At 42.1% G+C, this 21,574-nt stretch overlaps 2 protein-coding genes across 7 annotated transcripts in view; one reads left to right on the top strand and one right to left on the bottom strand.

Annotated features, from left to right (window-relative positions):
* The window catches only part of Dnk (deoxynucleoside kinase), a 36,723-nt gene extending 21,676 nt beyond the window's left edge, over positions 1-15,047 (top strand). The window contains exons 4-7 of one of the 5 annotated variants that reach the window (XM_070669544.1): positions 12,436-12,657; positions 13,723-13,922; positions 14,172-14,421; positions 14,500-15,047. In XM_070669544.1, the coding sequence (XP_070525645.1) occupies positions 12,645-12,657; positions 13,723-13,922; positions 14,172-14,421; positions 14,500-14,822 (786 nt within the window). In that variant the 5' untranslated portion in view covers positions 12,436-12,644 and the 3' untranslated portion in view covers positions 14,823-15,047. The other 4 variants (XM_070669545.1, XM_070669542.1, XR_011546938.1 and 1 more) reach the window with 4 other exon arrangements.
* Positions 15,048-15,642: 595 nt separating this feature from the next.
* Positions 15,643-21,528, bottom strand: Imd (immune deficiency). 2 transcript variants are annotated; one of them, XM_070669540.1, is made up of 4 exons: positions 21,395-21,528; positions 17,564-17,936; positions 16,523-16,848; positions 15,643-16,278 (listed from the first exon to the last, which is right to left on the bottom strand). In XM_070669540.1, exons 1-4 carry the CDS (start codon positions 21,452-21,454, stop codon positions 16,138-16,140), a joined length of 900 nt encoding a protein of 299 aa, XP_070525641.1. In that variant the 5' UTR covers positions 21,455-21,528; the 3' UTR covers positions 15,643-16,137. The 2 variants fall into 2 exon arrangements, with proteins under 2 accessions (XP_070525641.1, XP_070525642.1); XM_070669541.1 differs by lacking the exon at positions 21,395-21,528 and adding an exon at positions 19,389-20,434.
* Positions 21,529-21,574: the final 46 nt, after the last annotated feature.

Genomic DNA, 21,574 nt, shown 5'->3' with positions numbered 1-21,574 from the left:
GCTCCCCGATCGTCTTCGATTCCTGTAAATAAAATTCTCGAATAGAAGGAAAATAATCACCGGCTGTCAATTAAGCGTGTTCATCTTGAATATGCATTTTCTTATAATTAATTTAAATTCTTATTATTACTTTTTTTCTTTCTTTTTTTTTTTTTTTTCTTGGTACGCGTTGCATCCTCCGAGACGTCATAGATTCCCGTTTGTGACCGCGAGCACTTGCGGTTGAAAAATATCTTCCCAGAGATGATGTTTACTCTTACCGCGGACCTCCGCTAAAACGAGAGACAAGTACTTTAATTTCAATTTAACCGCTTTGCAAGCACACAAATGCGTATCCCAGTTTAGCAAACGCATCTCGCGGATGCGAAGTGACTATTATTACTACCACTAGGCGTGCTCTCTCTCGTCGCAGTTATTGCTCGCCGCCATTACTCACCGTGGGTTGCGCTTGTTAGATGATCTCGCTGGGCACATTTGCGGTCCTCGAGTTTTGCCCGAGAAACGCGAGCTTTCGAGTTGTCCCTAGCGCGCGTTCGCGCTTTCGCGAGCGTTTGCGCGCCCGTTTCCGCCAGCGTAAACTTCCTATAAATAAAATGCACGCGCTCTTCTCCGTCGACGCTTCCGTTCAAATTTCGTCCCCGCGAAACAAGTAGTAACGGGCGCATTCGCGCACCGGCACGCAGGGCCGCAGTTTCCGCGGTGCGGGAATAAAACCTTCCAGTCTTGGAGTTTCGCTTCGCAGTATCAAGAGGCAAAAAAATAAGAAATACTGTTGCGATATACTCGTTTGCATGCTTTTCTGATCAATGAGTTAGGCGAAATGTAGCTTTACGTAGCACGAAGATGTACTTTACACGTATGAGAACTAAAAAAAACATATATGTATATATATACATATATATACTTTTCGTGTGCATGTATGTTGGTAACGCAAGCAGAGTCTCAAGAGAAAAGTACTGTGGTAACGTACTTGTTCTCATGAAAATGATATATATATTTTTTTTTTTTTTTTTTTTTGGCGGTTTTTTGCCATTCCATGCGAGCTTTTTCTCGTTGGATACCGTGCCTTTACAACCCTTCCTCCCTTCTTTTTCATCTGCACTCTTTTGCGTAAATACGAGCGATGTAGTGCGAGAGAAGCTTTCTTGGCCAATGGCCCTGCCCTCGCCCACGGTTCAATCCCCCGTAAGTGATTATCCGGAAAAGTGCAGCAAATTGCATAATCGTCGGCGCATAGAGCGGTAATGAAAATGGTCGTTAATACATTGAAAATAATGGTCCATTTCGACGGGAGTAAAAAAAAAAAAAATCAGGGGTTTGAAGAAAATTAGCTTTACGACACCTCGTAAAAGGTGAAACTTAAACGTTCATAAAATCACAATCAAAACTTTGGAACATTTTTATGTAATTATTATAATTAGCGTAATTACGTAGATGTGGGAAATTAATGGCGACATTGATGAATCCGTGTTCTCGTATATTTTCGAGCGGCCGCTACAATTTTCCCGGCTAAATAAATGTCCAGAATAAGGGCGTAATTGTTGCAGAGGGACAAATATTTGTACTATTAATTCGATGAACGGTTGTTTCGCTGCCGCAGCGAAACTGGTGTAGGCTTCACTTTGATAGTAATTTTAACTTTTTTCTTTTTTTTTTTTTTTTTTTATCAAGCATATAGTTTATTTAGCCACACAAATCTCTCTCGCTATCGATTTATTTATACACAGATGAAGTGAGCATGAGGGCGGCATAGATAGCGCGAGCACTTTGGAGGACTCTCGAGATTTTTATCCGTATCTCTTTGTTCGCTTATGTGCTTCAACAAATAATCACCATCATCGAGAAATTGATTATTTTCTTTTATCCGAAAAAGGTCTGTTATTCGAAACAGATCGAATAACCCCACGTGGTTAGTAAAAATAATATTAAAACTACAGAATTCTATTTAGTATATCTGGCTGAAATTCGTAGAGCGCGGGAAATTTAATATCACTGCAATTGATAATATTTCATTACGTCGTAACAGTCGCAGCTTGAACCGCACGCGTCTCATAAATTGCGGTACACGGCGCTTCTTTATTACTTCTCTATCGCCGATGCTATCTACCGACGTTCGCTTAATGACATATCAATTAATGGTTTACGCCTGGCGATCGCGAATACGATAACAGGAGAGAAGAGGCACGTGACGCTTATCTCACGATTCATTGACGGGATTCGAATATCAAACGCCTCGGTGTCTATCGGGCGGCGGCATCTACTCGCCCGCGGTGTTTCGAAACGAGGCGGTTGCGCATCCCCTCGCTTGACTTAAGTCGCAGCTGCCCCTACTGGATCCCTTTCCTACGGCCGATAGACGTCGAAAGCGGTTACACGCACGTGCGTTTTCGCAGCGTGTGTGCCCGGAGCGGGCGATAAGCGGAACGGGCACGAGAAAAAGGCAGATCGATATCCCGCGTCCCTACGACGGCAGATCAGACCCGCGCCGTTAGCCCTTGCCGGGCATAAATAATAGAATTACGGCGGAGCGACGTAATTGTTACGAATTGCCGGCGTAATTTATGAAGGCTTCCCCCCCCCCCTCCTCCCCGGGGTGGGTGGCCCCCGGGTCGCGTTTTATCTCGTTTGCGCTACGGCGCACGTTCGTCAAACGAAATCAAGCCGTTATCGAGTCCGGCGCGACGTCAAATGTCTCCGTCGCGAACTGTCGGATAATTTCGTAAAAATTGGATACGTCTACGTCGAAATAGCTCGGAGCCGCGCGCTCTTTTTAATCGGGTTACGTTCCCGTTCGCGATCTCGGCGAATCTCGTTCGAAAGGCGTCGGCACGTTTTTTGCGCTCGTTTGAGACTTCTCCGCCTTCGGTGGGTGGGAAAAGTTTGCGATCGCTCGAGAGATTCGACGGATTGGACTCGCCTCACGAGAGATCTACGAAGAGCCACTCGAGACGATCTCGAAGTGCACTAGAACGTTTTTGTCTCTCGGTTTTTGAATTATTTTTTCTTTTCCCTTATTTTTTTTTTTTCTTTTTTTTTTATCGCGACGGAAACGCATACAATATCAAAGCGCCGCTCTGCTCGCACAAAAACGCTAATGTTCTTTCTTTTGAGCGCGAGACAGGCGTAGAAATGGATTTTTGATGGTATTCAGAAACGCGTTCTTCACGCCGTTCACTTGGCGAACGTGCGGCAAAGCGTGTTAACAAATAAAATTAACAAATTGTCCGTGACGAAAACCTGATTAGCGTCGTTGGCTGCTTATGTAGATTCACGCACGCCTTCTCGGTTTCTTAGAAGATTAATCGTCCTTATGCGGGCTACGAAAATTGCTCTTCCGGTTCAAAGCGTGTGCGTAAGATCGTAAATTACTACTTCCAATTTATCCCCCCGGGGCAGACGATGATACTAAGCTCGGTTATTACCGTCCAGCTCGTTTCAAGATACGTCATATTCGTCCGTTTCTTTTGTGCAGAACGAAAATAAACCCGCGGCTAGCCTCGTAAATAATTAATGAAACGTCCCTAAAAATTTACAACTCCCAAAAAAAGAGAAAAATAATAAAATAAAATAAAAAAAAAGCGAAGAGTTTGTAATATTATTCCTCCGAATGAATATAAATTGGGCTATTGGAAATTTTTTTTACCGAACGAATTTCCGTTCGAATTAATTCGCAATTTTCACGTAACACTTTTATCCTCCCGGCTTATATATTTTTCGAATATCCATTTGTAGTCGTTATATTTATTGCGCATTTTCTGCTCATTTGGAGCGGAAGGAAAAAAAGAAAAAAATAAGTTGCTCGACTGCGAGTCACTAATAAGAAATACCGAATTGCGTATGCGGAAATGCGTTCTTCGCGCGGAAACGATTACACGGAAAATTTGGAATGAACGTCGTACACGATTTCGTCGAAATTGTGAACCCTCGTGCCGCGCGAGCCGACGATAGACGTTTATTGCATCTGGCGCTTGCTTGACGTTGCGTATGAGCGAAGCACCTAACTGGAAATGGGCTCTCTTATTAGTGACTCACGAGAAACGTTTCGTGCTCCCGCCCGGTGGGCCGGTCAGCACGAAACATTCGTGATGACTAAGAAATATCGGGATCGGTCGATATCACATCCAAACGATTCGGGAATGACAAGCCCCGTCGCGCTATCGTTAACGTTCCAGGCGCACACCGGCGTTTCCTCCCTGTCACCAGCGATCAATTAATCATCCGTACGAAGCGTAATTTTTCCCGGCTCGTGTCCGAGAGGTAAGCTCGACGGTTTCTACCTGCGACTTGTTGACGCGCGGACGTTAAATTTTAATTCACGGCGTTTACCACTCTCGCGCTTGGCACAGAATTCCGGGCGAATCTCTCTTAATTTTTTTCGCGGAAGACCGAGTGGTCCCCCTCTCGGTTTCTCACGCCTCCGTCGAATTAATTAGCCGTTCCCGCCACGCTCGTCGCAGCCGAAATTACGCAGGTCCGTAAGCTCGTTGATTTAATCGTCGCGGTGAAGTTCTGCGACAATAGATTTACCCACCTAGGCTCGCCGGCGCGCATGCATTTGCCAATTTTGGGTCACGATAATGTTTACCGCCGCGCATTTCCCCGCAAGCGCGCCCCCGAAATGCCCCGCCGACGTATCGCCACCCGCGTACGCAGCTGCGCCTCCATCCGCGAGATACATAACGCCGGGCGTCGCCGGAGATGGGGATTCTCGCGGCGAGGCGACTCGCCCGATGCAATCTCGCGATACATATGCGCGCCTCGTAAGGGCGATGAGTCACGTCTGCCATACCGTGACGCATGCTGCATTATTTTTATGGTGTTCTCGCGTGGGCGCTATGATTCACGGAGCCCACAGGCTTTTTTCCTGCCACCCCCCTTCGTGGACGAATTGTAAAAGCATCCCCCTCCCGTACTTACCGCGGGGTATATCCCGCTCGCGTGAATGAATCGTCAGAAATCCCGTGCGGGCCGGTCGCGCCGCCCGCGAACCCTCCGTCACCGTTAATTGTTCCAGGTGAGCCGCGCGGTTTTGATTACTCGTAAACACACTCGCCGATTCTCGCGGGACCGTATATCGAGGTGTTCGCACCGCGCGTGATCTCGTTCAGGGGAAAATACGTTTGTTAACGGGCTTCGCGCGATGACGTCGATTTATTCCGCTGTCCTCGCGGATTTATCGATCTCGCGAACGGGGTTGCCACCGTCACTTCGCGATTGTATCGCGCGTTGTTAATGCGATCAAACTGTCGCGTCAAATTTTTTTTTTTTTCTTTTTCCGACATTTAGTGTCCTCCGAAAGGAAAAAAGCGAACGAGTATTGTTTCCACTTGGAAAACATCGTTGTACTCGGATAGTATTTTAAAATAAATATTATAATCGTTTTAATTACGAGAAAGAAGAATATATTATTTAGAAGGCGGTACGCTTTTTACGTACGTTCACCTTTTCCAAAGTGCGAAATCCCGTGAATATGAAACTCATAACTCGGCCCGTAAGTGGTGGAAAGTTAATACGTTTTATCCATCTCGAAGTGGCGCCTTAACGCAAGCTCTTCCGAGGAAGAGAGAGATCGAACTTAAGATCACTCGCCATAAACTTGGCTATTTTTATACGGCGTACGAGATACGCGCAATGTTCTCGTTCCAAATTTCGCGGACTCGCGTTTTAGTTTATCTACACGATTCGGCATTTCTTCGGGCGTATCTTTGCTCCTCCATTACTTTTTGCCACGCTTGTCTGGTACCGTTCGTATCCCCCTAAGCGGCTGATGCAAAATCAGGTTTTTTTTTATACGAGCCGGCCGATCGGCCTTGAGAATCCACCTTCGATAAATCTGGAAGCTGGCGGTCGAGAAGGCGTCGGGCCACGCGACTCGCCCGACTGACTTCGAGAGCACTAATGCATCGATAAATCTCCCCGGCGTTTCAAGGCGTCCATTCAGCCCGACTGACACATGCTGCGACTTCGACGCTACACGCATGTACCGCGTACACGCGTGTGGCGCACACGCACGTGTCCCGATTCCGTCACATTTCCCGCTGGCGCCCAACATTTTTCGTTCGCGTTCTAACGGCGTGGGGTCCACCCTCGGACCGGTCATCCGTGGCACGAAATTAATGAGGACGAGGAAGCGGCTAGATCAAGGAAAGCGGCAGAAGAAAAAGATTAAACGGCCGTATTTAAAGACTGCGCGAAAGAAAGAAAAAAATAAAAAAGAAATAGATCTCGCACTCGTTTATATATTTCTCTTTTAAGGAATAGCAAAAAGTCGTGACGTAAGAGAGCAAATTCAATTAAAATTAATTAAAAATATCCGCTACGTCGTTCCAAGACGAAAAGAGGAAAAAAGTTTGCGCGGTTACCCTCTGCCGAAAATTCGTCGCCTTAATTAGGACGGAATTCTTCAGCGTTCGATATACACCTGCGTCGGTATTTCGACCGCGGATTGCGTGGCACGTTCGGCACGCACGAGAATAACGCGGCGTGTAAAGCGACTAGAAAATAGCAGCCGTGAAAGAAAGAGGCGGAACACAAAACGACGGGCGTCGGCAGCCGAGACGCCGATGGGAGACGCCCGTCGTTTCGCCGTTTTCTGGCGCCGGGAATTCAGCATTCCCGAATTCCTCGATTTTTCGCGAGCGCCCCTTTCCGCCGCTCGATTCGGTTACCGAGGGCGTGAGCTTTTTTCTTTTTCACCCCCCTCCTGTCGCTCGCTTTTAACATGACGAGAAAGATATACCATCGATGGGCACGGCAAACAAACGAAATGAAAGAAACCGTGGCGAGGGAACTTTTTAACTTCGTTCTCATCGTTGAAAGTTATGTGAAACGCGACGTAAGTTACAACGTTTTACGCGTATCAGCTCTGCCGTGAGCTTGTTGTTTCTCCATATTTCACGTGAAATATGAGGAAAATTAAACTGCACCGGGCACCGCATTTAAAGTTTAAAATAGCAAGGCTGTAACCAGAAGCGTTCTTTTCACGAGCGTGTTCTTATTATAAATATTAATGACGTACTTAATTATTTACTCCAATTACATATTAATTTATATTAATATTCACCACCGTCGCGATCGAAAAATTCACCGGCGATGGCCGGTAAATGCGGCACAGTTTTATTTATAAATAAATATATACAAGTTGAATTAAAATACTGAAAAGCCTGCTGAACTGCATTGTGTAATGTGTCACGCGTACATGCGCGACGCGGTGCATTTGTTAATTAGCTGATTTATTTCGCGTGCATCCAATTTTAATTTACGAGAAAAAAAAATATGTAGTAGGCTTAATTGATTCAATTATCACTTTATGTAACACCTTGCACGTTATTACGGCACGCAGTGCCTTTGAGAAGTCCACTTAGACGAGTGCTTTGAAGTCACATTAGATTTTCCGAACTTCTCGGACCCGCGGTATTTCGGGAACTTTTATCTCTCCTCCAAAATTTACCGCAGAAATAACAGTCTTTTATGCGTGCGCCCGACTAGAAATGTCGAAATATGATAAAACGCTCGCATAAATTTTGCCCGCATAAAATTAATTAATTTATTACATTTACAAAAGAGGCTTTTTCGAGCTTCGAACGAGGATGTATAAAATCGCTTTAAAATTCACGAAGTCTCATTGAAATCTACCAAAGTTTATTAGAAGGTTATTATTAGACTGCACATATTGTACAATTTTTATATTTAATTTTTATAAAAAAAAAAAAAAAAATAAAATAAAATAAAAAGAAGAAAAGTAGAAAAATTGGAAAACTACGCCGCGCGTTGTAAAGACGTTCGCGAAGGCGCAGGCCGAAGATAAACGAGTAGAAGCTGCGGCGAAGGCTGGAGGCTCACACGCCTGGAGCGGCGGAATGTCGCGATTTTGCTTTCCGAGATTGGATCGAGCCTTGCCGGCCGGCATCGCCAAAATAGAGGCGTACACCTGTCCCGCGAAAAAAGGAAAAGTTTCTACGCCTCTCGTTGCTCCCTCCGTGCCATGGCCCTCCCGTTCCTTTTTCGTTTCTTTCTTTTTTCTTCGCCCTTGCTTTGCTCGTTTCCTCACCGCCGTTCCGCCAGTACCATTTGCCCTTAAAACTTCTCTCGCTTTTCGTCCCCCACGGTTTGGTTCTGGAGATTCGTTCCTCGTCGTTCTTCTCGCGTTCATTTCGCTACGCCTCGCTCTCTCGCTCTTTTCTGCCTTACGGACAGAACTTCGCGAGTTCGCCTCTTCGTGCATGACGCTCATCTTCACGTTGCTCTTTACCGTCTTCTCTTTGCGTGCTGTTTGGTCGTGCACGCTGCACCGCTATTTCCGTCGACGCACGCTGCAAACGCCGTAAGTCGCTTAGCGAACGTCGGACACCGCGTACGAAACATCTGACGTTGAACCTCCAATAAAATGAGGATCAAAGTACCGTGATACCTAGAGTTACATCCACTCATTTAACACCTAATTACGCTATTCCCTAATATGATATATTTATATATATATATTTCTTTTTTACGTTGATGAGGCGAATTCTCACTTTCGAAAGACGAGTCTCGAACTCTGGATAGTATCGTTATTGACTTTATGACGATTTCAATCAAGTTATCGAGCGAGATGCTATTCTCGTATCAGTTTAACTGATTTCTTTTTAATAATGTACAACGGAAACGTCTATATGTCACGGTGTTTCGATACGGTGCCATTATCGAGCTCAAAGTGCAAAGATCTGAAGGGTGCGCAATGTTTTAACGGGCTATATATAGATCGACACGTGTTTTCGGAACCTGGACCTGAACGATCCGCGTACTCCCGATAATGCGAAGAGGACCTTTTTTTTTTTTTCTCCTCCTTTTGAAATCCGAGACGGCAGTAATGAGCACGACGCTCCGCAACAATTAGTCGACAGTTTTATTGACCGGCGGTGTAAAATCGGCCGTCTAAGTGGAATCCCGGGAATTAAAAGGGGGCGTTATAAATTGTTTGTTCTCACCCGCCGTCCGGTCGAATCGTAAAGGAACGCTTTTTAACCCGTAACACGAAACGATCTCGCATAATTGGTGCTTAGGGTCGCTCCACAAATTGGCAAGGGTCAGAGGGCCGCAGGGAACAGCTCTCAAGCGCATTGCGACTTGCATTACAATGAAAAAGTACCCTATTAAGTCAAGCTTAAAAACAAAAAAACGCATTGAAATCGTTATAATTTTAGACGCCAACTCTCATTGCATTTTCAAACGCATTTAATTAACTGCGATATTTAAAAAAAAAATATATATATATGAATAGGAAGTTTTCTTGAAATTAAATTTAAAATACGCGTTGAAACAATTCCCTTTTTTTTCTAGTATTGTAATTTAAAAATTAAAGTTATTTAAATAAAGCCAGTCTAAACATCTGTAAATTAAAGAATAAAATCCGATTTTTATTTTAAAACACTATACGTAACATTCCGGTTTGTCTATTATAAGAAGTCGTGGCAGCTGACACTAAGACGAATGTTAATAATTAGAGCCTCCGCTCCACACTGTGAATCGTGTCACGGTAAGAAAAAAGCTAAAGGGTGTTTTCCGAGACGTTCTTTGTCACGTTTTCGTGCGACAGGAAGAATATCGAGGAAGCATTTATGTGTTTTATCCCACGGGAGCAAGTCGCGAGATAGTCCCTTTTTTTTTCTCTCTCTCTTTCTCTCTCTTTTTTTTTCACTTTCTGCTTCATTCTCCCGGGGTAGATCTCCAGTTTCGTTTTTCCTTGCGACGGGATTCCACTGGCAGGCGGATATCAGTCAAAACAGTATCACGTGGCACGAATCCGTCGGTCCTGTCATGGGAAATGCGCGCAAGAGAAGCTCTCGCTCGGCGAGAACTCGGTCGTCGCCGAATTTCTAGCGCTACGTTCCCGTTTCACGACAAAAGCTAGTAAAAAAAAAAAAAAGAAAGAAAAAAGATTTGACGAATGCACGTCGACCGATCACCCGAAAGCATCGCTCGGCCGAATGATAAATCACGATTGCGCGGTAATCCAAGTTCCACGATCCAGTCGCGCGGGATCAAGCTCGAAACGAATACCGGGGGAACTTTTCGAAAGTAAGTGGAAATATTACGCGGCGACGGAAAGACTCGGCGGCGATGGAAATATTTCCGCGGCGGTGGAAATATTTCGCGGGCAATGGAAATATTTTGCGCGCAGAAGGGGGGAGGGGAGGAAAAAATTTCCGATGAAGCAAAAATACATGCGAAACGCTTTACGCGGGGACACGTTGCACCGGCAAAGGAAATGTGTTTTCTTTTATCGATTCGCCTCGGGAGATTTTTCACGACGCTGTTACGCGCGCGACGGGAACTGTCGGGATCGCACTTGCCCGGATTTTGCCACCTTCGACGCACCGGGTCTAACTTGAATTGAGGCGAGCAGCCGCGCGGACGTCAGTGAAATTTCATAAAACCGCACGACGCGGAATGACACACTGATACAATTTGCTCGCGGCCGGCGACGATGAGCGGAGTCAGGCATCGTCCTCCAAATATAAACGAGTTGAACGGATCAGTCTGCCGACCGTCTGGTTATTTATCCCGCTTTTCCGAGATTATCTCGAGAACCCCTTGGCTGACCGTTCGGCTTGTCCCCGCAGGGCCGCATGAATGTAAAGACCGTGGACCGAGAGAGATGAATAATCTCCACGCGTCGTCGGTCCTTGAAAAAGAGAATCCAGGTATTTTATTGAGAGGTTCGTAAATAACTTAGGACGTAATTATTAACTCGAATAATACCGACAAGTTACTTCGACGTTTTATAGCTTTAAACCTAATGGGAAAAAAAAAGAGAAAAAAAAAAAAAGGTAGGAAATTCTTCAGAGAGAAACGGAGGAATCAAAAATAGAGATAAATTTATATCCGTCGGCGATGACCGATGGGGATGAATAAAAGCCAAAGATGTTAATTGATGGCCGTTCGCGTGAGAGAAAAGGGAACAGTTTATTATATTTCAGCAGTAATTTATTCAGCGATCCGATCTACGTATAAAACTTACGTCGGCAGTACTAATTTTTGAGGATTAATTCGGCGGGTGTGATATAAAATAATCACAACCGCGATATCGGCTCGGTTAATCTAGCGTCGAAAAGTGGACCGGCAACGAGATCGACAGGGATTCCATTTACGCAAAGGTCACGCTGCACTTCGCGCCGGTAAAGGCAAGCTTATAAATACCCCAGGATTCGAAATAGACATTGGACCGTCCGTGTCGCGAGTCGCATGGAATCGTCCGGAACTCGACGGAAATTCAAATATTTCCGTGCACCTTCAGTGATTTAAGACACGACGATTTGAGCCAATTTCTCGTCGCGTTTATCCCCACCGAGAATTATTCCTGCCCGTTCTACATGAATGTAGATCTGTAACGCCCGAACGAGCACGGGAGACCAGCTGCTAATCACGCCGGGAATGAAATTGTATCATTACTTTTATTATTCAATGATTATTAGTATTTTTTTTTTTTTATTCTTTCCCTTCTTTTTCGTTTTCTAAAGCGAGAGTCGAGATTTTAGTGGATTTCTTTTGATTGCATCTTCCATAATAAAATTCTAGACGTAATATATTGTAACGTTGGACGTATCGTTAAATCTTTTTCCGTACAAGAAGGGCACGCCGGGTGGGTTCTAATAAAAGTCATCTAGCAGATATAAGTTTTGCGTTTGCGGCCACTTTCAAAGCCAGGAATTCTTTATGGCAGCTAGTCGCGCACAGTCCCGTCCCAGATACCTCGTCCCCGGATATACGTTTCCAAGCTGGTAACTAGGACCGCTCTCGATGTTATAAATCAAAAACGGGCCGCGTTTGTGCCACTTTTCGCTCATGAGGCGGCGCACTTTGACGGAAATTATAGTCGACCATATGTGCTGATGTGTAAAGGCGCGTAGAGATCACTGAAATGCGAACAAAGGCGTGGTGATGTTCTTGTTAAATTCGTTAACCGGCAGCGACTTGACAAGCACCGTGAAAGGAATAAAGAATTAAATTTTGACGCTTTCGGAGATATTCTCTATTTAACTTCGTGGAAAAATTCTAAATTAAAACGTCGAACCGAAGGCGAGCTTCTTCGGTTTGCTTGTCCTCTTAATTTTTATCCTGCAACTGGTCGTCTTTGTTTTTTATAAAAAAAAAAGAAAAAGAATCTTACGTAACTTTGACAATTATAAAAACATTTTATTCCATTTATTTCATAATTTCATTTAATATCTATAATACAATTGAATCTGCTGTTACATATATTTATTCTAAATAACAATGCTCGTTTTTTTTCTCACAGTATTTTTTTTTTTTTTTATTTGTAATTTTATTTATTTTATTTTAATTTTTTTATTTTAAAGTCGACTATTATTTTCTAATACCGTTGCCCTCGACAGCAATGTAGTAAACGACGGTCTCTCGTCTACCAGCTGTCGATGAACGAGCCTTTCTTTTCAGATTGATGTTGACGCGTCCAACAACGAGGCGTCGTTACGTGTTCGCGCGCACGCTCGGAAGCATCAGCTGCTGAGTCGGAAACAGTCAGAAACAATCGGAAAATCCAGGAACGTGGTAGCGGCGGAAATTGTCGTCGAATATCAGGCCGAGTTTTCCATGACGACGAAAAGTCTCGCGGGTTCCCAGTTTCCTTTCGGGCGAATCGAACGATGGCTTCGGCCGGTGAGTACGATGCACGCTGATAAGCACGATTCGCCGCTAGGCAGCGAAGTTAATTAATCGTAGCACCTCAATTGCCGGTTAATCGATTCAGGATTCTTAGCAGCGGAATATGTTAGCACGCTACGAACAAAGTCGATACGCGTCACCGCCGACGCGCTTGCCTTCTTTTCTTTTTTACTTGCTCTTTATTATTCGATAACGACCCTGATAAATAAATACTAGCGCGCCGGCGTCGGTGACGTGATTAGATGAACGTGAGGCAATAATCGTCGACGATTTCATCGGGCCTCGACTAGCGCAGAAATCAGATGCCTCCTCCACGAACAACAGCCGTCCAGTAACATCGTTGCGAGTCTTCTAGTTGATAAAAATTCGCTATTGTCTGTTTCTTCTTAATCGATCAGTTCCTCATTGTAGACTCTGTTACATCAGTTTCGATCTTCTTAGCACGTTTCTTTTTTTTTTTTTTGTTCTTTTTTTTTTCCTTTTTTCCGAGAGTTACAATAGTCGCATCATGCTTTGAGTCACTCGAATCTGATCAGCTGATGCTGGTGAACTATGGCGCGGGGTAGCGGGACGTGAGAGGGTCACAGCTGATCGCCAGCCCGCCCGTTCGAGATGGCGCTCCGGTTTGTTTCGGCGGGAAAGCTACGCCGGCGTTACGGGCACACCGTTCTCCCGCGTTTGTTTCGTGCGTGTCATTGTTGTCTCGTTCTTCACTTGGGCGGCCAACGATTTTTAGAGCCGATAATTCAAGGGCCGTTCTCCGACTCGCGTATCGGTCGCTATTCGGATCGCAAGCTGACACCTGCGTTATTCACCCGGTGAGTGAGAACCGATGGAATCGCAGACATTTGCTTATCTAATCGGTAGCTGTATATTATTTTATTGAATTATTGCAAGATGTATCTGGCTGACTTCTCTTCGAAGTGACAATATGGAGTGGACACTTCGAAGTGACAATCCCCGGTGCTATTTATTACTTTCTTCGTGCTGCAAAAACGTTCTAGCTAGGTAAGTAATAATTCGTAATGATCTTTAGTGATAGGGCATTGTCCGTTTCAGGTAAAGCAGCTCTTGAATCCTTTATTAAGATGTCCGGGTCCATCGGCAAGTTATATAAACGCCCGTTCACTGTATGCGTAGAGGGTAATATAGGCAGTGGTAAAACAACGTTTCTAAGTCATTTTAAAAAGTTTGACAACGTTTCCGTGTTGGAAGAACCGGTAGAACTTTGGCGTGATGTAACTGGGATAAACTTGTTGGTAAGAAAATATTAATATCTAATCTCTTTTATATTTATTTGCAAAGACTACAGTAGCAATAAAAATCTACCCATGTTCAATGATTATTTAATATCAAGTATTATGTCACAATATTAACAGGTTCCCAATTTACTTTTGTTAAAAAATATCTCAAGTTTTTATTCATGGAGTGAAAGATGCACACCGTTTTACTATTCGTTGTTCATATTAATAGCAGGAGGAATAGGCATTGTAAGAATTACATTTCAGGAATTAATGTATAGAGAGCCATCACGTTACGCCTTCTTGTTCCAATCTTACGTACAATTGACAATGCTCCAATTGCATACTTGCAAGACACCTGCTCCATATAAGATCATGGAAAGGTCCGTCTACAGCGCAATGTGCTTCATCGAAAATTTAAAACGTAAAAATATTCTGCGCGACGTTGAAGTTAACGTTCTAGAGAACTGGTATGATTGGTGCTTGACAAATGCCAATATAAAAACTGATTTGATAGGTATGTATAGATTCATGACGCTTATGAGTTGTTACAATTGAAATTTTAATCCATTGTTATTTATACATTGTTACATAGTATACTTAAGAACGACACCTGAGATAGTGTACGATAGAATGAAACAACGAGGTCGAAAGGAAGAGAATGCTGTCTCGTTAGAGTATCTCAAACAAGTTCATCAGATTCATGACGACTGGTTGTATCATCATCAATTAAAGCCAATACCTTCGCCAATTATAACCATAAACGGTGATCGAGATCTTCACGAAATGGTGGAGGAATTCGAGAAATGTAAAAACGAAATTTTCAGTAAAACGACTGACGATAGAGACGAAAGTAATACGATGATTGCGGTATCTACAAATCACGTGCTACCCAAAATTAAAGCCGCCTCGGATTAAATTATTGGTAATGCAATTGAATAATCAGAAATATCATTTACATTTGATCGAAACGTACGTATGCATTTATACTAATTATTTAATACAGTTTAGTAGGCTTGTTATTTAAGATATTATTTTTAAGGACTGCATTTATCACTTAAATTATTTCTTTTTTCAAACATGCAGTATTGGATATTTAATTACTTCTGATGCAATTGGTAATTAAATAAGTATAGTAAAGTACTAATTTCATATTCTGCTGATATTCAATTTTTATTTACTTTTTGACAACATGTATATTTGATGCAATATGTATATTATCAAATTATTAATTTGTTAATTGTTCAAAAATCATTATTATAAGTGAATTATTTTGAATGATTGAATAAGCTTTTGCAGAATTAAATAGAATTAAAAGATATTTTGTCTTCGAGTAAAAAGTAACAAGATTATAAAATTATTGACACAAAGATATTACATAAAAGATGATAAATCATTTATTAAAACATCTCTTAAAACGTGCAAATATGTATATTAAAATATTAATAAAATAAATTTTGTAAAATATTAAAAAATAAGTTATGTAAAAGGAATATATCAAAAGAACAGATAAACACATCAATTTAGAAAATAAAATCTTTTTTGTTTATTATCGATCAAAGCTGTACGCATATGCATACACTTCAATTTTAAGACGCAAGACTTCAGTGTGTAATACTTGATATATCTTGAATGTAAATTGATTTGTACAACTTTTGGAAATATATAATATCTTGAAAATATTATATATTTTTACATGTTCTTGATAGATTTAACAAAATGTATTAGAAAAACTGTCTTTAAAAAGCCGTGCTAGCTCGAATCGAATTAAATATAAAATAGCTTTCTTTAAAAAAAAAATATATAATAAACAACGCGCGTTTTGTAGTATCTAATAGGTATAAAAAGTACATTGGAATATAATATATATATATATACATGCATACATATTGCTATATTACGTGTATCACGCAAAGCGACGCTATATTTATCTACAATGTCCTCGTATTGCCAACCAAATCATGTTTCTGCTTAAAACGTAGGCTTGCTACGACTTCATACAATGCCAAATCAAACGCTGAATGCTAATCAGTTGCGTCAGCCAATTCTTTCTGACATATCAGACAAATATAAGTAGTCTTTGCAGTCGGAATGTGCATATCGTGTGTCTATAAACTACGGGCAAAAACCGTTATAAAAACAATGTTGTCTTGAGTAAAAAAAAGAACATCACAATCGTTCGCATAAACATATGCATAAATATTATATAGAGATTTTTCTATAACGCGATCAACTAAGAAGAATTTTTGCGAGTCGAAGCTAATCGCTCGACGCAGTCGTACTCTTGACAAGACCACAATAATCTAACTAACATGCCAAGTTGAGCGTCTCTTGTATTGGCTTGCTTCCAATCGAGCAACAGTTGATAGATTACCTAAAATCATTGCAAATATATAAAAAATTAGCACGAATCGCTTTTTATATTAGTGTACATTAACGAGGAACTTATAAGTTTAATGTAAAATATTTATAATTCCATGAACTTGATGTTTTATTAATGACAATTGATCTTGAATCGATTGATCTTGTTTAAATAAGATTGCAGACTGGTGATCACACTGATCGATGATAAATCATCCGATGTGACATATACATACAGTTTGTAGAGTAATATTTACCTCGTCGATGCCCTTATGCCTGTAATTCTCTTCGAATTGATCGATTTGCCCGTCTGAGTACGATAGTCTTCTCGCGATATCTCTCCATCCGTGCCCAACGTGTGTCTTAATAACGAGCATGTCGTCAAACCCGAGTTCCTCCTCGCACGTGCTCAAGTTCTCCACATTCTCGGGCATTGGCCGATACTTGGGCTTCGAAGCCGATTCAGATTGCGGCGCATTATTCGCCGGGTATTGATTTACGTTGCATATGTAACTCGTGCGCGACCCGATCTTCACTCCATTCGAATTAATTATGTTGTAATTTACGATACTCGCGCCTTGTGCTGAAAATAGATTTCAGGAAATAATTAAAGAAAAACCTTTAGTTACTTTTGCTTTAAAAAAAAAAGCAACACGTTTGTCAAACGTTTACATTAAATATTCTTTCAACGTCACGTTTTAATTCGAACGAAAGATTCACGCGACGCGTAAATTTTTAACTATTTTGCAATTTTTTTTTTCAATATTATTAATAAAAATTGTATGATATAAATTCTCATCGGTCAGAGGATGATTCTTTCGTATCACTGCACAAAAAAATACAGTTACGAATTTAAAAAAAAAAAAATACCAATATTTACTGAACGTAATAATTTATACCACGGTTTTTCGCACACATCAATCGCTAAAACAGCCGAAAGCAATATTTCTTACTCGCTCTTTCTCTCTTTTTTTTTTTATATACTGCAAATAAAAATTTGCAGCGGTATTCCCCCAAGTTTACATATTTGATCGCGATAACGTGTCTCGGCGGTGAAAAGTTTATGGCAGAGATATAGAGTGGGATCTTCGTTTCATCAAATTCGACCTGATTTTGGTGAACCGTGATATCTGCGCGACGCGACTTCGCTCCTTGACAATCTCTCTTCGCAACTCTGTCGAAATAAATTTTAATACAAATATAGTAAACGGTGCTCGGGCGCGAAATAAAATTCCCGACGGTGCTTCGCGTTTAAAACGATACCGTTCCTCTTGATAATAACGCTTGTTATCGCTTACAGTATTTGCTGTATTTCGGCTTCGTCTTCGTGCGTGGTCGTTTAGGTTCCTTCGACTCGCTCGTCGACCTCGCGTCGCCGAGATCTTCCGATTTCGTGCAAAAGTCGGTGGGTGTCGTCGGCCTCGCGTCGTTTGATCTTTGCTTTTGCACCGACGGCGTCACGTCGTCCTGTTCCTTTTCCGGCGTGACAGGCATCGACGTCGATTGGGAAACGTCGTTGTGCGCCTTCGCCGGTTCCTCGTCCTCGGGTATCGAAAGATTGTGCATGTAGCTGCCAGTACGCGGCGGGTCTGGCTTCGCGTCCGTCGTCAGCATGTGAAATCGGCGCGACAGCTGGGATAAGATCGGCATTCTCTTTAATGCTCGATGTGCCTGGAAATAACATCTTAACGTTAAAAGGCTGATTCGAAATTCTTTAAATAGTAAAGATGACGGAATAAACGCTAACGAGCAGCGGGCTGTTATCCCAAGTTCTCTTTTTTTATTTTATCTTTTTTTTTTTTAAACGAGGCGATTTGAATATTGGTAATTCCTATGCTTCGCATTGCTACTTTTATATCAATTAGCATAAATAGATAATTTCTGCAAACGTCGGGTTCGCGCGTGGCGTGATTCACCTGAGTTTATCAGTGAGCGATTCTTCTCGCGATCGGAAAATAAATCGCTGGAAATCCCGACGTTCTTCTTGATCGTGTTTCCATCGATAAAAGTACGCTGATATAAAGAACTAAAGATTACGTTGACTTCCTTGCCCGTAGTTATTTTTATATAACTTGACCCAGGGTGAAATATTGTTGTGTAACTATTCGCGATGTGCAAATAGATATCAAAGTGGTTAATCTCTCTATCAGTTGACTCTATCAGTTGACACACTTCTCACCTTCGCTTCTCATGTGTAATATCGATACGGATCCGCCAATCCCTCGTACGAATAATTAAACTCGTCGGTTCGATAATTAATTTATATTTTTATATTATCATTACATTCGTGTTTTATTCACTTAAAACATACTCGCGACAGGCAGCGAAAAATAATCTTCTTTTGAAGAAGTGTCGATTAACTTTTCCCATCGTCTAAAAAAAAAAATGTTTCACGAAACACTTACGTTGAATAGTATTTTTTTTTTTTTTTTTATCACGAAGCAGTCTTGTTTGGAAATTTATCGGATGCATTCCTAAACTTTTCGTAATTTATGTAGTACGTACTTTCGTCGACGAGTATAAATTTGTTCTCGTTGCACCACGAATGCAAACTTCCCGGAAATCGCGTTATTTGTACCGATAACGCGAGTTCTGCGTATGTACTTGTTGAAGGCGTTATATTTTTAATCACAAGCATGTCGCGAATGTAAAGTACTAGCAATCATGAAAAAAAAAAGAACAATTCTTTTAATTTACTTTTTTCTTTTTTTTTAATTAACGTTAGAAAAAAAACAATTTTGTTTGACTATATTACTGTTTTTGTATGCTGTTACATGAATATACGATGCTTGCTATCATTTCAACCGTGACCTATAATGTCTATATCTACGTACTTTACAAATTTTGCGTTGCTACACGATAAACAGGAAAATGTACGGTCACATTATGCAGCACTATACTGAAAGGAGCAACAAAAATGCCTGATCCAGGAAAAGTTAATTTCCTTGCATTTAATTTTATCGACACTTACTTATAACGTGCGATTTTTATATTTCTAATATACACAACCAACGTTATTTATCCTTAGATTTCCCACAGCTTTAATATATGTAGCGACAGTTACGATAAAGATAAGAACAAAAAAAAAGAAAAAAGAAAAAAATAACAGTTAAGTTTTATTACCTCGTCGTGATCGACAGCTCAGGTACTCGTCGGTCGATTGTTCACACGTCGTGATAAATAAACAGGCGTCATAAATTCTTGATAAAACGTATTCTATATAAAAAAAATTAGTTTAAATTGTACGTGACTGTTCTAAAAATAGACTTTTTGCGAGACTGTTTTAGTCGTGTTACCGTCGTGTCGCTGGAAAGATCTGTTTGCACGGTCCGGTGACACCGTGGATCGTTGGAACGAGACGCACGTAGCGCGGCCTTGCCGTCTGGATTTTCCAGCGGTAAAACCAGTTCCCAATGCTGCCTGCCATGCTAATGATTTTGACAGTACACGTAGGACAAACGCGGAACGGAAGACAAAGCCTTCCCGGCAGTATTTCACGTTGAAATTGTCACCGGGCGCGCGATATTGTTGCGGGATTAATTTCGTGGATGCTGCAAATTTTGTTTGCGCGTTACGAGCGCAGCCGAAATTTTCAGCGCGCCGGGAACGGAGAATATTCAATTTCGCAGCTACACCGAGGTGGTTTAACTACGTAACAGTCGAGCGTTAATGTTAATTCGGCTAATTTGCGCTTTGTATAATTTTCAGGCGAGTCCCCGCTCGACGTAGACGCCGCTTCTTACGCGGTTATGATAATGTATAATGTACAATGTATATCAATGTAACGCTTCGCGTAATCTAGCAAGATTATCAAGCCTGATTATCGACCTTTAGCTCGTAAAAACGTGCTCCTTCACCTATTTAATTATCCATCGACCAACGTAATCGCGCGTCGTACAAACCAAAGCGGTTTTTACAGTCGTTTAAGTTTCTAAAGTATATATGTTTAAAAAAAAAACGTGCGTTATTTACTCTATTGTCCGCGTAGAGAATGAATGAAAGTGACGTAGGAGAGATTAATCTCGACCGGACTCTCAGCCCAGTGGCTAACCGTCGAGCTTAATAATTAATAATAAATTATTGTTTATCAATAATAAATTAATTCGACGTTAAAACGTACGTCCGGCGAACTCACGCGTAGAGCCGAAGAAGGCGGTGTTTAGTTTCAAGTACGCGGTACAAGCTGCAATAATAATCAAATGATACCCGGCTGGGAAACCGCGGATGAGGAAAAGGAAACGGCCGTAGCCACAGATCTCGAGGTCCAATCTAATTATAAAACGTAGAAATGTGCGGGTACGATTTTTTTTCTCCCAGCGTTTCGGTTTCAGTCGCGATAAGTGAGGCCTGTGCACGGCACGCGGGGCATTGTTTCACGAAATCGTGCACTCGAGTGTCTCAAGTGTATCATTTGTTTGCGCCGCAGTCATCTGCTTTCTCTCCTCGTCGAGATGGAACCAAGAACGAAGCGGAGCTATCTGGTATGACACGGAGCAATTTATCGATCATTGTTGAACCCCGATAAATGACGCTAGTGCCAGCTATCCGACGGATAGGATATCAGAATTGATTTGCGGCACCTTATCGCATCTTGCTATGTTTTTTTTTTTTTTTATTTTCGCGCTGCGGATGCTGCGACGGAGGTGAAGCGACTTCGCGAGCTACCTAGGTTTAGGTAACTTCCGTATGGAATTTTAGATCGCTACGCGAGAGACGAGAGAAGGTGATAAGGGACCATTTACTTACGCAGGATAATTAACAAAGATTTATTTACAGGAACTTTCTGCGATCGCTATCAGTGTACAAAAGTATAATTGTCTCCCCTCTGTTGACGATTACTTGCGGTTGCCAATCGATCATTATTCAGCGATTCAACGTGTATTTATAAAGCAATTTTAATAATTCACGTGTATATTCGCGCACGTTACGTTTTATCGTCGTCGATCTCGAGGAGTTCGCGATGAACAGAACGAAAAGGAAGAAGGGTGTTCCAGGTTTTCTTTCTTTCGCGTTTGAAAAATTGATCTTGAAGTCTCTCGAGGAGACTATTTCCACTCGTGCTCGGGACTCTAATCGGAGAAGCGCCGCGCGAAGATCCGGTAAATCTGCAATAGCGTAATCGTACTTGCCTTATCACCGAGGAAGGTTGAGCGCTCCGGCAATTCGGCGTTTCTCGCGGGCGTGATCATGGAACTGGCTGATGAAGACCCCCCGTTGCTGTCGTCGAACGCGTATTGACGCACGATAGTCCACGATGCACTAACTCAATTCACACGTCGGTCACCAGCAGTCACCAACGACTGACTTGC

The sequence above is a fragment of the Cardiocondyla obscurior genome, linkage group LG19 (genome assembly GCF_019399895.1).
Source record: "Cardiocondyla obscurior isolate alpha-2009 linkage group LG19, Cobs3.1, whole genome shotgun sequence".
Lineage (NCBI taxonomy): Eukaryota > Metazoa > Arthropoda > Insecta > Hymenoptera > Formicidae > Cardiocondyla > Cardiocondyla obscurior.
The sequence above is the reverse complement of the archived record's forward strand: the minus strand, read 5'-3'. Positions and strand labels throughout refer to the sequence as shown.

Coding starts and splice junctions, on each gene's coding strand:
- Imd (XM_070669540.1), bottom strand. CDS start 21,454: ATGATCACGCCCGCGAGAAACGCCGAATTGCCGGAGCGCTCAACCTTC. Junction 17,937..21,394: donor CAACCTTCCTCGGTGATAAG/GCAAGTACGATT, acceptor TGTTATTTCCAG/GCACATCGAGCATTAAAGAG. Junction 16,849..17,563: donor GCCGAAATACAGCAAATACT/GTAAGCGATAAC, acceptor ATCTATTTTCAG/CACAAGGCGCGAGTATCGTA.